This window comes from Macrobrachium nipponense, chromosome 20 (genome assembly GCF_015104395.2).
Source record: "Macrobrachium nipponense isolate FS-2020 chromosome 20, ASM1510439v2, whole genome shotgun sequence".
In the NCBI taxonomy this organism is placed as follows: domain Eukaryota; kingdom Metazoa; phylum Arthropoda; class Malacostraca; order Decapoda; family Palaemonidae; genus Macrobrachium; species Macrobrachium nipponense.
Genome location: NC_061089.1, coordinates 39,717,918 through 39,735,417, shown reverse-complemented (window position 1 = coordinate 39,735,417; position 17,500 = coordinate 39,717,918). Strand labels below are relative to the sequence as shown.

Below are 17,500 nucleotides of genomic sequence, written 5' to 3'. Positions count from 1 at the left end.
AATATCTGTTAGGGCAATATACACCGTAACTTCAGCTGTTCATTAGCTTAAATCCTGGAAGAGAAATTGCTATAGAAGCAGTTCCTAATCCTAGATTGCACTGAAAGATTGAGTGCAATACTTATGTGTTCCATTTATGTGCGATGTATTATTGAGCAAGTATTTAAGAACATACGGTAAAAATGCGTTGATTATATATTTGTAACTGTGACAGCATTACAATTTCCTATGCGTTCGAACATCTAGCAGTGTGAGTAGCGAATTCTGAAAGTACTTCGACATTTCAAACTTAAAGCCGAGTAACATTCCGGAAGAACTTCTAAGGCTATTTACCCTAGCTTATATTAAACTGACTACTGAAGTAAGGATGTAAGTTCCTATTCCGCAATCATTTAGCATTAAAGCTAGACCATTTTATCATCATTCCCCAACTTCTATTTTAGTTCTCGATTTACGAAGACACTTGTGGAAAGAGCTTCATCATTGTTCGTCCTACGACAGTCACCGCATTTCAAAAATTCAAATGAATGTTTACTCCCACCTCAATCCACACCACACATTCGCATACTTACTCCAAGTCAACAACAGTCTGCGAATTATTCAGACACAAGGGATAAGGCAATAGACGCGCTTCGTTAAATATGCATGATAGTCGTTCGGAAATCCTGATGTTGGCAGATTCATTGCTTATTTATGAATATTGAATTAAATCAAATACATGGAAAGATAAGTTCCTTCTTCATTTATGATGAACCCAGAACATTAAAAATTAACTATTAAATAAGGGGACGAAATGGACAAAAGCTCCATTCCTTTGATGACAGCAGGGCTGTTGCCCGAGAGACTGATGAAAAGCTTCGAAAATAAAACACGATTGTTCTCAGATGAATCAGATTTCTTTCAAGTCATATGGATATAGCTAATGTTATTTACTGGTGAGGTTGAATGATTTTGCATGGTATAGTAAGTTCATTATAACAATGGAATCCAGGCAACCAATTTATGAAAATATTTATATGGAAGCTCTCTCTCTCTCTCTCTCTCTCTCTCTCTCTCTCTCTCTCTCTCTCTCTCTCTCTCTCTCTCTCTCTCTCTCTCTGACGTCCATTTATGTGCATATATACACGTAAAGAGAAAGAGAGAGAGATTTCCATACAACTACCATCATATCGAAATGGATCAATTTGTTGATAGATGTAGATTCCATTCATATAATGGGCTTACTATAATATGCAAAATCATTCGACCAAACCACAATATGGCTTTACCTATATCCCTATTATTTGGAGGAAAACTAGTTTTATCCCTTCCGATAGCAGTCATGTAATTTGATTTCTAATTCTTTTCGTCAGTCTCTCGGGCAAGAGTACAGCTGTCGTCGAAAGAATGAAGTAGCTTTCGTCCATTTCGTCCCCTTGTTTGATACTTAATTTTTAATGTTCTGGGTTCATCATCGATGAAGCAGAGTCAAATTTACTCATGTTTGATTCATTCATTATTCTTAATTAAACTATCATGTATATTTAATGAAGAGTGTCTAGTGTCATATCTCTTGAGTCTGAATAATTTGTCTATTTGTTGTGATTTTTGAGGTGGAAGTAAACAGTTATTTAAACTTCTGATACTAATTTGTTCAATCTTCATTTTAACAGTTACTTTAAAGATTGGGCATTTTAACTATCATAACTGTCACCATTAGAAATATACGCTCCTGATATTGGTCCGGAAATATATATAATATAAATTCATTTTCCTTGGGAAAATACTTATTTGTATCCTGATACCAGTAGAGGACATTACTTTAAATATTACAATAATTATTTCAGGTATATACGAAAATACATACTCATACAGATACAAACATACACACCATACATTCAAACTCACAACAATGACTTTTCTAGATACACACACACACACACACACACACACACACATATATATTATATATATATATATATATATATATATATATATATCTATATATATATATGTGTGTGTGTGTGTGTGTGTGTGTGTGTGTGTGTGTATCTAAAATCAGTGTGTGAGTTTGAATGTATGGTGTGTATGTTTGTATCTGTATGAGTAATGTATTTTTGTATATACCTGAAATAATTATTGTAATATTTAAAGTAATGTCCTCTACTGGTATCAGGATACAAATATATAAATATATAAATATATATATATACAGGATACAAATATATAAATATATAAATATATATATATATATATATGTATGTATGTATGTATGAGTATTTAATTATCTCGTTATTCTAAAAGGTAGCGATATACCTCCCCCCCATTATCTAAGGTCATCAAATCAGAGTCGTGAATTACAAAAATATGCATTTATTTTAAAGCAAAGTATTAACTGAATAAATCAGATTCTTACAGCAATGAATTTAAATGAAATTTGTTGAAACCGCAGAAGCGCAAATAACTCGGATAACCCTCGGTAATCAATCAAACGCTAACATTAGTTTAGCCATAACACTAGGCACAGTCACCATAGTAATTAAGTCAGTACACCCTAGTAATTAAGTCAGTACACCCTTTCTCCAGATTAATCCCACTCTTCTCCAGAACAATTCCCCTTTCTAGAATCGCCTGTTAGAAGACAGGAAAACACCCCAGTAATCAGAAGAGCATAATCAAAGATCATATAAACAGAACATCTCTGAAATAAATATTCAAATACAATACAGCCACACTTTGGCCAAAATAAATATAATAATACTCACCCATCCAACACAGTATGCAGTCACTTAATAAAAACACCTATTGCAGAAGCCATCCTGGCTCTGCCTCCTCTCTGTAATAGTCTCCCCTTCTTGGTAACACTACATTTCATTATGTAGGGGGAAAAGGCTCGCTCGTACGAATTCACACTCAATGTTCACGCCCATAAACTGCTTGAGACCAGTTTCAAAGTCCCCTCTACATCAAGCTCTCATAGCGACAGGACGAAGCACTGATTTGCTAAGACAGCAGACTTGATCACACCAGCTCAAAGAAAGATGCGTTAGCATTCCTAAGCTGTCACTCAAACACGCTGTCCCATGCCCATGGAAGTTTGAAATGATGAGTCTCTTAACATTCCAAAGAAACGTCATTAGCATATCCCACGTCATTATTATTGAATTAATCATATTATCTTATCAAAACCCTCTTTTATGTAACAGATTGCTCAGCCACCTCTATAGCTAGCAGAATCCTAGCCATAGCACACATAAAACAGCTCATATATATAAAAAACACATTGGCTGGCTCATTAAACACTATGATAAAAATAACTGCACGTCTCTGGCAGTAGAATGTCAATCACACATTATCTCCAACAACCTGCATATGGGGTATAATAACGATTGAATGTAGAAAAACATTTCATCTTGAACTTTCTCACTCTCCCATGTATGTGATTGGTCTGCAGCTGTACAGACACGTGAAACATGCTATAGAAAGGCGAAACGCCTCCCTGTGGAAGACAACTGATGACTCCCGTAGTCCAAAAGTGCTGTAAAACCCCGTAGACTCGTAGAAAATCTCCCATGTGGGCAAACATCAGCAACATCTCTGCAACAGTGGTTGAAGGGCGTCTTGCTGGCGGCGGAGGGGAACGATGTTTATGGTGTTGCAGTATGTCAGTCATGTCATCGGTCAATTAAAGAAAAATTAACCCCAGACATACTTCTGTCAAGTAATGACCTCAAAAAATTCTAAGAAACACCAACTGATCGTCTTCCCATTAACCCCATTTAAATCACCACTAATATGACCACTGAACTCATTTCTAACTAAAACTCGTGAAGGAACTCCATAGGATCGCTAAATCATAAATCACTATCATAACCCCGCAAAGAAAATATTAAATTCTCTAACTTAATTCTCCAAATTCACACACTAGCACATACACTCCAGAACTCACAGACACTCCACGGACTTCTGTCATCACATTTCAAACTCACGAATTCTCACAAGAAAAAAAAAAGCTTAACAAACCCAGCCCCAAGTTATCACTGAAAATGTTCTCTCAAGCTCTGATATTTCAGCAAGCCACAAAATTAGTAAGAACTCTACTGTCCAACAGCAAAAACCCTTTTTACTGTTTATATAATTAATCTCCATGGAACATAATGCTAAACACCCATTTTACATACCCCGACAAATTATATCTCCTGTCCAAAACAGAAATGCTATTTAAAGCTTAACCCTAATTACGACAAATCTCGTAGGGAAAGAATAAAAAAAGAAAAAAGAATAATAACAGTAATAAGTGAACTGTCCCCATTACAAAGCACATAATACCTAATATACATAATCCAGCGTCTCCCTCATGAATGCAATATGTATCGTTACGGAATTTGCCATCGCAACAATTTCATCGATCGGAAACGGCCAGAAACAACCCCCTTACATAGATACATCTCCGTGAAATGCCAAAATCAGCATCTCTCAGAATAGTGCGAAACTGAGTAATCAACACTGAAGGAAAAGAGAGTCAGCAACCAAACTCATCACGGCATTATCAGCAAAAATCCACCTGTGAACACGTCAGGTGCTCGAACTGCAGTATAGAAATGTCTAGTCAGACTTGCAACTTCAGAAACCCATGATTCTCCAAGAATTTATACTAACACCCTTATTCTTCAAAAAGCCCCAAAAATTGTCTTCAAAAACATAACTCTCAAACGATACTGCCCCAATTATATAAAACAAATTATAACCTATTTTGGATATAAAGTACGGTAAACTCACAATTCAGCAATTATATGCTGCCAAAAATAACCCACTGGTGAATGTAAAAAATGCAACATCTCCATAGGACCCATAAAACTGCAACGCAGTAATGCCACTCAAATATATAACCATATTAATAATAATACCACCCAGGTAATATAAATAATTCCCTCCATTTCGCCAATAATCCCATATCACCATATTTCCCCTCTATTTCACCAATAGCCCCATGTGGAATAAAAACAAGTCTCCAAAAAATATTATATCTCCAAGCAGGATAATCAAAAAAAGAAACTCCTTCCCCGAAAAAGCCCAGGAAATTCAAGAAAAAATCACCAGTGTGCCACAACTCATTACAACAAAACTCCAAATCCAAAGTGTCTAAGCAAAGACTTCCCCATATTTACTACGGCATAGGCCACTAGAAACTTAACTAAGTTTCCTATCTCTGGCAAAATTGTAACAAACACAATTATGCGAGAGGCCAACAATTTCCGTAACACAAATATCCAGAAAAAAAATGTAGTGCCATTATGTAGACATTCAAAAAATACAAAATTTCTCCCCTAAATCTCATTGCAGCATCAAACAGCTGAAATTATAAACACATTCCCGAACAATGATTCCAAGTCACGAACTGAGATATTAAAAAAAAAAAATTTACACAAACTGCCCGGAGAGCAAAATAAAATTCAAATTCGCCCATGATAAAAAAAACGAACGTCAGCGATGGCTAACGTCCAAAAGAGGAAAAGAAAAAACCTCATGGCACTGTTAACTATTCCCATGACACCTGTAACATCTGTGACTTACGTAGACTTCAAGCAATTATCTACTAAACTCATAAAAAAAGGAAGACTAAATTTGTAATTAGTACCTCCCATATTCACAAACATCACCACCCTTAATATCCATTACAAGCACCCATGTTAGTATAAAAAATAACACCAATATCAGTATCATCAATATCAGAATTTGCAAGTATCAGTAGTATCACCAGTATTAGCAAATATCAGTATTCGCTCAATATTAGTAGTCCCCAGTATCACCAAAATTAGTACTCGCCCATTCACCAGTATTAAGTATCAGAATCACCAACTATCAGTCTCATCAAATTCACCAAAATTGCTATCACCAAATTCACCAAAATTCACCAGAAATTGCTATCACCACCCATAAATAATTGTCACATCCTCCAAAAATTATCACCACCATGAACTCTGACAGAATCCCCATAAATATCTCCAGTAATGATAATAATCCTCCATAATAATGCTACTTAAATAATTCTCTGTAATAATTCTATGTGATAATTCTCCATAAAAATATCTCTCCGTAAAATATCTCCAGTAACACCAGTATAAGCATTAATATTGCCATTCCCCAGTATTCATCACCATTGCCACACCCCCATAACTCCAATATCACCACCAATTAGCACTCCCCGGTATTATCACCATTTAGCAGCGCCAAGCACCCATTCATCACCAATGGCATCACCATTTGACATCACTAGGTACTGTCGGCCAAAAAACTCTTGGCAGAGTTTCATAATTTTTCGTTGTTCCGACACGGCATACAAACCTTCGGTCCTTTTACAATAGGAAGGTACTAGCGGCAGCTGGTACCTTCCTATTGTAAAAGGACCTCAGGTTTGTATAGTTAGGAAAAATGCAATTTTGGACAAATTGTCATTTCACCTGCCTGACGTACGATTCATGCCTTATTTATCTATTTTTCTTTTCAAAGATGGAAGAAATCATATGTAATGACGTTAAAAACAGTCACTGATATCTTTAGAACATTATGTTATGTTATTATGTAAAACTATTTTCCATATAGCAAAATTGACGTGAACGAAACGAAGTGATCAAAAACGTCATATCACAACCATAGATATACATTACCAAATAGTAGGAGACACCTATCACTAGTAGTATCGCATAAACATAGTCCTTAAATTATCATTTCAATATTAAGTTGAAGGTAGTTGAACTTTTCCATTTGTTAAATTTTACAGAAAACATTGGAATCTCACAAAATGCTATCAAATTTAAAGCCAAAAAGAAAAAAAAAAACATATCCTAACAGTGTGAACCAGGCGACCTCACTCTATTGCTTTTGATGTTATGTGCATGGGAATCTAATGTCAATGTATCATTTATCGGTCTAAGAAACCTCCCTCGATGAGCGAGAGACAATTATTGCACTGCATTCGGTGCAAGTTCCTGTTGGAGAGATATCAAGAAAGCTTAATAAACCGGAGAGAATCATACATAGAAAAATCAATTTAAAGAACGGCAAAATTTAGAACATGGGCCTAGAGGTGGAACACCTCGAAGCACCACAAGAGAGCAAGACAATACAATAGTGTAAATGTTGCTGAGCAACATTCATTTGTGAATTTTGAATTCTAGTGCCTCGTCACGACATTACTGAACCAGGAATCATGACTAGCTCTACGCTTATGACAGGTGTCTGATGAATACTTTAGATGGAGAGGAAGAGGTTTTCAAATCTACACTTGAAATCTTTGATAGTTGTCTAATGAATAAGTCTAATGAATGGGCAAACTTATCTTTGATGGATGAGAGATTCAGTTAGGCTTACTCTTTTTGTTTTGTTTTTTATCGGTGGCCAGTGAATACCACGGATAGGGACGGAAACGGTTTCAATGATGCATGCATTTTCCTCTTCAAAACCTAAAGAATGCATTTTATTGGGAGATACTTTATTAACATAGGCCTAATCCTTCCATCACTACTATACGCCACTTCCGCTCTCTTCTACATCTCAGGCGACTAGATCAGACTTCTCACTACGAACTCCATCTCGTGAAAGCATCACTAATGATAACGGTTATTTTAAAATTGCCCGCACCGACAACGGACGCTTAAAATGTATGTTTATAAAATATTTTCTGTTCAAAGAAAACTTTATCTTTCATCCCACAAAATATGCAAAATATGTGCATACACTCGTGTTACACCCTGTAGCCGTCAAAGAGCAACCGTTTATTAAAGCAGTAGGTTTTTCTTGAAAAAAAAAAAAAAAAACGAATGAAATAGACTTAAACGAGAACGTCACCTTTCATATTTCTTACCTTTCAGCTACTATAATATGCTTATGGTAGTAGGTTCTAGATACATGTGAAATTAATTTGAATTAATTTCTATTTAGAAGAAATGAATAGCTACAGAAAGATCAACCTAAGAAAGCTTTACAGAAAGTTAGCCTTTCTTTAAGTATTCGTCAGTTTTGACTCCCACAGCTCTCCAACGTGTCCAAATGAAGCAGGATGATATGCTAGGAATTCGATGAAAAATAAGACTGAATTATATTCGTTTGATTTTTTTATGATTGCTTTTTGACTTTGAATAGCTAGGTCAGAGTTAATTATGTTAAGCAATTATGAAGAGGATAAGAAGAAAGGCGAACATGGCTAATAAAACAAGAATAACAGGAATAGTCAAATAAAGCAGATTAATATATATATATATATATATATATATATATATATATATATATATATATATATATATGTCGATTAAATATCATTAATATTACGTATCCGAGAGAGTATAGACCTAGGGTAATCATGTGGGAAAATCAGAAGTCAAATTTAGGCCCACTAAATGTTTCATGCAAATTATTTTATTGATCAAAGGACAAAATTAGTTTAATTAAACATCGTTTTCAAAGAATGTTAACGCCTTGATGTATTATTTATCGGCTGTAGGAGACGAAATGACAACACATTCCAGTGCAGTACGATACGTTGAGTAAAGACTCAAGCGGCAGCAAAGCCAACTTCAAAATCTTCGGTATGCTGTCACGAATAAAATTAGAAATCGTGGACCCATCGGTATATATTTTCCTTACTTTGCAAAATAATTATCTTTAATACGTTGAATAAGTCTACTCAATTCTAAAGTAATTTATTTCAAGTATAGCACCTTTGAAAGGAAATGTTATTTATTGTTACGTAAATAATCTGGCACCTGCATACGGCAATATTTCCTTAACGAACAATGAATTAAGAAACTACGCCAATTCTTCGTTGGCCGTCTGTACGTTGACACCTTTATGAGGTGGGGGTGGGGGTGGGGCTAGGGGTTGGAGGGTGACTAGGGACAGGGGACTTACTGTATACTGTTTGTGGGAGACATTCAAAGACACTGGGGAGGACATTAAGAGACTTCATTAGTATTATTATAAGTTAATTGGCCATGCCAGATCATTAATCGTTTGGGGAGTGCCCCGTCTGAAGGTCGTCTCTCTCTCTCTCTGAAAAAAAGAGAGGAAATAATGAAATAAAAACTTGTGAAGAGCAAGACATGGTTTCGACACTTAGCCCAAAGCCCCAATAAAACGTAGGTTTATGAGGTCGAGCCGACCATCAAATATGCAGCATCCTTATCTTTTATTTAACTTGTGGGGGGGCTGGGGGGTAGGGGGACGGAAGGTTTATGTCTTGGTTCTATTGGTCTCTATTTGAGTGACGGTAAGCCTGTCTACCTGTCTGTCTGTGTTTTGTTTCAGGAGTGTCTGGTCCTGTTGTGAAGGACACCTAAAGAATGTATCTTACTAGGAGATGTAATGAGTAGGTAGATTTTTAAAGTTTATATATATATATATATATATATATATATATATATATATATATATATATATATATATATCTATATACACACACACACACACACACACACACACACACACACACCACACATATATATATATATATATATATATATATATATATATATATATATATATATATATATATATGTATATATATATGTTATATATATCTATATATATGTATATTAGATATATATAGATATATATAAGATATATATATATATATGATATATATATATATATATATATATATATGTATAGTATATATATATACACAGTAAATATAGGTATATACATTTATATATATATATATATGTATATGTATATATATACGTATATATATGTATAGTATATAATTATTTATCTACACACGTAGGTATAGTATATATATATCATATATATATATTATATGATATGTAGTATATATATAGATATATATATATATGTATATGTTATATATATATATATAATATATATATATATATCTATGTATATGTATATATACGTATATAGATAGTATATAATTATTTACTACACACGTAAATATAGGATATATATATATATATATATATATTATATATATAGATATATATCATATCTATATATATATATATATATATTATATATATATATATATATATATATATATATATCTATATATATATATATATATTCCCTAAGGAAAAGAAAGAAAAAACTAGAACAGGGTTCAGGTCAAGGTTCACCACTGCCTCCATGCTTTTGTGAAAGGAAAAAGTAAACAATAGTCATTGAGTAACTATGCCAAGTGCGTCCTTTTAGTTGTCTAAAGAAATGCAAGCCATATAATGCTGAATTATCTGCTCGAATTGCGCTCTTTCATTCATTAAAGGAAAGTGCGAATGAAGTTAAGTGCTTTATTAGTAAACTTAACCAAACTCAAATTGCAATATTTGTAGAGTTTTTAAACTCGTGATGTAATTATGGACGAATTTGATTTACAATAACAATTGCTATTTTATTTTTTTTTTCAGCCTAAGTTAAGTTGTATTAGAGTTTTCTTTGAGTAATTTTTGTATGAATATTAAAAAAAAGGGGGTCTTTTTTTTATGCCTTCATTTAATTGGAATTCTCTCTCTCTCTCTCTCTTTCTTTCTTTCTTTCTTTCTTTCGATTAAATAGTTGAAACAGAAGTTTGGTAGAATTTCTCTCTCTCTCTCTCTCTCTCTCTCTCTCTCTCTCGATTAAAGAGTTGAAACGAAGTTTGTATTTGGTCTCTCTCTCTCTCTCTCTCTCTCTCTCTCTCTCTCTCTCTCTCTCTCTCTCTCAATTAAATGGTTGGAGCAGAAGTTTGGTAAAATTTCTCCTCTCTCTCTCTCTCTCTCTCTCTCTCTCTCTCTCTCTCTCTCTCTCTCTCATTTTTTTATCTGATTTTTTTAATCAATTTTCTTGCTCGCCTTCCGTTTGACTTCACTGTGGTTTTCTTGTTTCTCTCTATCTCATTTATTTTCCGCTTTTTGGTCGCCTCCTTGTGTCCAGTCCTTTCTTTCGGTGTCATCTTCTTCTTGTTTTTCTCTATCTCTCTATTTTCCGCTTTTTGGTCTCCTCCTTGTGTCCAGTCTTCTTGCTGTGTCAGTCTTCTTCCTGTATCTAGTCTTCTCTGTGTCCATCTTTTGTCTTCTTCCTGTATCCAGTCTTCTTCCTGTGTCCAGTCTTCTTCCTGTATACAATCTTCTTCCTGTGTCCAGTCTTCTTCCTGTACACAATCTTCTTCCTTGTCCAATTTCTTCCTTGTATCCAGTCTTCTTCCCTGTATCCAGTCTTCTTCCTTGTGTCCGTCTTCTTCCTGTATCTGTCTTCTTTCCTAGTTGTCCAGTTTTCCTTGTTATCCTAGTAGTCTTATTCTTCTTGTTATGCTAGTCTTGTACTTTCCTGTATCCAATTCTTCTTCCTGTGTCCAGTCTTTTTCTTCCTGTATCCAATCTTCTTTCTGTGTCCAGTTCTTGTCGTTCCTGTTGTCCAGTCTTCTTCCTGGTGTCTAGTCTTCTTCCTGAGTATCCAATCTTCTTCCTGTTAGTCCAGTCCTTCTTCCGTGTATCCAGTCTTCTTCCTGTGTCCAGCTTCGTTTCCTGTATCCAATCTTCTTCCTGTGTCCAGTCCCTTCTTCCTGTGGTCCAGCTTCTTCTTCCCTGGTTGTCCTCCAGTCTTTTTCCTTCCCCTGGTATCCAATCTTCTTCCTGGTGGTCCAGTTTCTTCCTCCTGGTATCGCAGCTCTTTTCCTGTGTCCAGTCTTTCTTCCTGTGTCCAGTCTTTCTTGCTGTGTCCAGTCTTCTTCCCTGGTATCTTAGTCTTCTTCCTGAGTCCAAGTTCTTCTTCCTGAGTCCAAGTCTTTCTTCCTGTATCCAGTCTTCTTCCCGGTCCAGTCTTTTCTTCCTGTGTCACAGTCTTCTTCCTGTGTCCAGTTCTTTCTTCCTGTATCCAATCTTTTCCTTCCTGTATCCAATCTTCTTCCTGGGTTCTCAGTCTTCATTCCTGTATCCAATCTTCTTCCTGTGTCCAGTCTTCTTTCCTGTATCCAATCTTCTTCCACTCGTGTCCAGTCTTCTTCCTGTATCCAATCTTCTTCCTATGTCCAGTCTTCTTCCTGTGTCCAGTCTTCTTCCTGTATCCAATCTTCTTCCTGTGTCCAGTCTTCTTCCTGTATCCAATCTTCTTCCTGTGTCCAGTCTTCTTCCTGTATCCAATCTTCTTTCTGTGTCCAGTCCTCCTTTTGGTCCTCGTCTCCTTGTGCTGTCCTTTCCAGACCTTCTTGCTTCTTTCCTCCTCTTTCCCTCAGTCCTTGGAGGAAGGCTCTGTTGTCGAGAGGCTGAATCAAACACGCATGGTGCTGATGGTTGGTTTGAGAAGCTGAAGGAAGCTTCGATTCTTCTCTTGTGGATTTCGAAGTCTTCTTCCTTCCTTGGAGACAGACGGAGGCAATTGGGATTCTTTAGCAATTAGAGCAGTGAAGATCTCTGTGGCTGTATTCGACGGAGCCACAGCTCTGCAAGAGTGGCTTCAGATTCTTTCGAAGTCTTTCTCCTTCCTTGGAGGCAGACGAAGACTGTGTGTTCATTCGTCCTTCGTCCTCCTCCCCGTGTGTCTTGAAGGGCGAGTTCATTTTGGGATTCTTGAGGATTTGGGAAGCCTTTCTCCTCTGTTCTCGTAAGTAGTCCTATTCTCACTGTTCCTCTATAGTAGTTCCAGTATCCAATCCTCTTCAAGTATCCAGTCCTCCTTTTGGTCCTCGTCTCCTTGTGACGTCCTTTGCAGACCTTCATGCAAACTTCATCCACTTTCTCTTAGCCCTTGACGGATGACCCTGTTGTCTGAGTAAAAGACGCTTGATGCTGATGGTTGTTTTGAGAAGCTGATTGAAGCTTCGATTCTTCTCTTGTGGATTTCGAAGTCTTCCTTCCTTCCTTGAAGACAGACGGAGACAGTTTGTTCGTTCGTTCGTTCGTCCTTCGTCTTCCTTCCTTCGTGTCTTGAAGGGCGATTTCCTTTTGGGATTCCTGAGGATTGCAGAAGCCTTCCTCCTCTGTTCTCGTAAGTAGAATAGTCCTTTCCTCACTCTTCCTCTGTAGCAATTTGAGCGGAGAAGATCTCTGGGGCAGGATTCGACGGATCTGTGGCTCCGTCGAGGATAACAACATCTCCAGAGATCTTCAAGTTCAAATGCTCAAGAATTCCAAGGTGAAGGCGCTCTTCTGGACACACACAGAGAGGAGGCCGAACGAACGAACATACTGTCTCCGACTGGGATCCAAGGAAGGCGAGGACATCGATAAAAAATAAGACTGAATTATATTCGTTTGATTTTTTTATGATTGCTTTTTGACTTGGAATAGCTAGGTCAGAGTTAATTATGTTAAGCAATTATGAAAAGGATAAGAAGAAAGGCGAACATGGCTAATAAAACAAGAATAATGGGTATAATCAAATAAAGCAGATTAATATATATATATATATATATATATATATATATATATATATATATATATATATATATATTGTCGATTTAAATATTCATTAATATTACGTATCCGAGAGAGTATAGACCTAGACTAATCATGTGGGAAAATCAGAAGTCCAGTTCAGGCCCACTAAATGTGTCATGCAAATTATTTTATTGATCAAAGGACAAAATTAGTTTAATTAAACATCGTTTTCAAAGAATGTTAACGCCTTGATGTATTATTTATCGGCTGTAGGAGACGAAATGACAACACCCCAGTGCAGTAAGATACGTTGTAAAGACTCGAGCGGCAGCAAAGCCAACTTCAAAATCTTCGGTATGCTGTCACGAAGCTAGAGTTGAGAATAAAATTAGAAATCGTGGACCCATCGGTATATATTTTCCTTACTTTGCAAAAAATTATCTTTAATACGTTGAATAAATCTACTCAATTCTAATGTAATTTATTTCAAGTATAGCACCTTTGAAAGGAAATGTTATTTATTGTTACGTAAATAATCTGGCACCTGCATACGGCAATATTTCCTTAACGAACAATGAATTAAGAAACTACGCCAATTCTTCGTTGGCCGTCTGTACAACACCAATCATCACCAATCATCACCAATGGCACATCACCACTTTAAAATAGACTCCATATCCCAAACAAATCCCCATTATTAAATAATTTCTGTATCCCCAGTTATAACAATGTCCTTTTATCATTGCATAAAAGCATTCTCCAAAGCGCAAGGATAACTTGCACCAAATTCACATGCATTTCATTTCATTTTCTCTTACTCCAAAGAAGGAACAAAAAAAATCTTTCTAACAAAAATCCCTACGGGCATATCATATCATCCCTCGTGGCTATCAGCTGATTTCATGACATTGAACTTTCCTATTGCAGGCCAAACTCACCCGCATTACCCCGACACAAAGAAAAAAAAAAAGGAAGTTCACCCCACCATCAAGCATTCCCCATGGAAGGATCCCACTAACCCTCCCTTGGGCACTACCCCTTGGTCGCTCAGCAAAAATTGTGCTCTGTCTCCAAGGCTCAAAAAATGCAATCCAAGCATCCCCAAGAACTGAACTATATGTATGAAAAACCTTCACACGTATACATGTGTTAAAACCAAGACGAATAAAAAATAATATCACACTCATGTCTTCAATGAGAGAACCCTATGACTGCCAAACCGTGCGCGCTTCCACATAAACATGCGAATATACACATACTTGCGTGTGTAGGAACAACTCGATACTCGAGCTAGAAAACACTTGGCAACGCGCACTCACAAAGCTCACTGAGCAACTCATTGCTTGTAATGTCTCGCAACGGACAAAAAATGCTGACCCTATTCGAATTTTTCTTCTCGGTACCACATCAACGGCTCAAAAATTCTTATACTCTGTCACTTATTAACTAAAATCTAACACATTCACGCAACCAGACTCTGAAAACAGCTTCTTTAAGCTCCTATGAATCTCACAAAAGGAGTAATACGTAATACGCTGCCACCACTTTAACGAGATGGTAATTATCTCGTTATTCTAAAAGGTAGCGATGGACCAAGAGCAGCCAAAGGCAACTGGCAACACTCTCTCTCTCTCTCTCTCTCTCTCTCAAGAGAGAGAGAGAGAGGGAGAAATTGGCAACAACACTCTCTCTCTCTCTCTCTCTCTCTCTCTCGGCTCAATATACCTCCCCTCCACAATCTAAGGTCATCAAATCAGAGTCGTGAATTACAAAAATATGCATTTATTTTAAAGCAAAATATTAACTGAATAACTCAGATTCTTAACAGAATGATTAAATGAAATGTTAAACTCAAAAGAAGCACAAATAACTCGATAACCCTCGGTAATCAATCAAACACTAACATTAGTTTAGCCATAACACTAGGCACAGTCACCATAGTAATTAAGTCAGTACGTCATTTCTCCTGATCAATCCCACTCTTCTCCAGAACAATTCCCCTTTCCAGAATTGCCTGTTAGAAAACAGGAGAACACCACGGTAAGCACAAGAGCATAATCAAAGATCATATAAACAGAACATCTCTGAAATAAATATTCAAATACAATACAGCCAGACTTTGGCCAAAATAAATATAATAACACTCACCCATCCAACACAGTATGCAGTCACTTAATAAAAACACCTTTTGCAGAAGCCATCCTGGCTCTGCCTCCTCTCCGTAATAGTCTCCCCTTCTTGGTAACACTACATTTCATTATGTAGGTGGAAAAGGCTCGCACGTACAAATTCACACTCAATGTACAAGCCCATAAACTGCTTGAGACCAGTTTCAAAGTCACCTCTACATCAAGCTCTCGTAGTGACAGGATGAGGCACTGATTTGCTAAGACAGCAGACTTGATCACACCACCTCAAAGAAGGATGCGTTAGCATTCCTAAGCTGTCACTCGAATACTCTGTCTCCAGGGAAGTTAAATGATGAGTCTCTACATTCAAAGAAACGTCATAGCATATCACATCATATATTATTAATCATATTATCTTAGCAAAACCCTCTTTTATGTAACATATATATATATATATATATATATTATATATATATATATTATAATCACGGAGGAGGAGGAGGAGGAGGAGGACGGAGGAGGAGGAGGAGGAGGAGGAGGAGGAGGAGGAGGAGGAGGAGGAGGGGATACATGAAAACGTAGAAGTGTAATGGAAGACTTAAGGGAAGGCAGTGCCTCAATAATCTGTAGAAAGTCAAAGATACGGGAGAATTATGCAGTGTAAGCAGAGGTTGTTTGTGTAGGTGAATGAAATTGCAAATTTTATGGAATTTTTCTCCATAAGGCGTCTCCCGAATATGTATTATATATATAGATATATATATATATATATATATATATATATATATATATATATATATATATATATATATATTATTTTAGATGAAATTGCAATTTTATGGAATTTTTCCCTGCATAAAGGGCTCTCCCCGAATATATATATATATATTATAATATATAAAATTATAATATATATATATATATATATATATATATATATATATGTTATATTTATATGCATAATGTGTGTGATCATGAAAGTTATCCCTCTTGGAGCAAATTGTTTTGTATAACTTGGTTTATTCTCAGGTAGAAAAATTTCTGGTTCTCGACGAGGTATTTTTATAATCTGTGTAAATATTGTATCATATAAGGCGTGGAATGCATTACATTTATCAGCGTTTAAAAGCTGCTAAAAGGGGAGTGAAGGAAACAATGGAGTCGATTGCAACGAGAGCTTGATATACTTCACACTCTCAATGGAAGTAGGCGCTGAAAAGCGGGCTCAGTCGTATTTCCCAAAGAGATCGAATTAGTGAAACTTACGCCATGAAATACGTGATCGTTCCCATTCAAGGACTTTACGAGAATATTATGTAAGCTCTAGTTTTTATTGCAATTTCTTGCAAAGAGAAGCGAAGGTAAGCTCTTTGAGCGAGTGGCTAAGTTGAGGAGTTCGTTACTCTTGCAGAATTCGTGCTGAATACAGACCAGCTGTATGTATTTCGATTTTTTTAATGGTGTATTTTAACTGGGACGGTTTCTCTTTAAAAACCAAGATGCTTAACATATTTTAATTTTAACTTACTTGGATTTCTTAGTGCTGCATTTCATTTGAGATTCCGTCATTAGAACGAAGTTCCTTTCTAAATATTCAAATATTTTGTGTGTCATAAATTACGTGACTTTGATAACCATTTCTAAGAACCAAAATCTTTAAAAAAATCCCACTCCTTGAGCATTTTTAATCAGATTTTATCGCAATAGCGGTCGTTTCTAGTTTTAATTTTAAAAGTCAACTCGTTATTCCATTTCACCAATCAACCAAACTGCAACCGCTAAAGAGCATGAATAGTAAGATAGATTTTTGGTGAAATATTATTTTGAAAGTAAAGTGTCAATGAGGCAATAATGAAATAAAGAAAATCTAAATGTAAACGTACAGTATAACTTAACTTGCTAACGTAGATTTAAGTTGACAATAACTTTGTAATTTGGTAATGAATATCAATAAGGCCACGTAGAACACTTCATAAATTAAACTTTCAAGATAACTTTATTACCGGGTTGAAATTCATGACAAAATTA

At 35.9% G+C, this 17,500-nt stretch overlaps 1 protein-coding gene across 1 annotated transcript; it reads right to left on the bottom strand.

Annotated features, from left to right (window-relative positions):
* Positions 1 to 8,784: 8,784 nt before the first annotated feature.
* Positions 8,785 to 12,683, bottom strand: LOC135219999 (golgin subfamily A member 6-like protein 2). The gene is made up of 5 exons (XM_064257286.1): positions 12,588 to 12,683; positions 12,169 to 12,350; positions 11,292 to 11,796; positions 10,838 to 11,227; positions 8,785 to 8,892 (listed from the first exon to the last, which is right to left on the bottom strand). Exons 1-5 carry the CDS (start codon positions 12,681 to 12,683, stop codon positions 8,785 to 8,787), a joined length of 1,281 nt encoding a protein of 426 aa, XP_064113356.1.
* Positions 12,684 to 17,500: the final 4,817 nt, after the last annotated feature.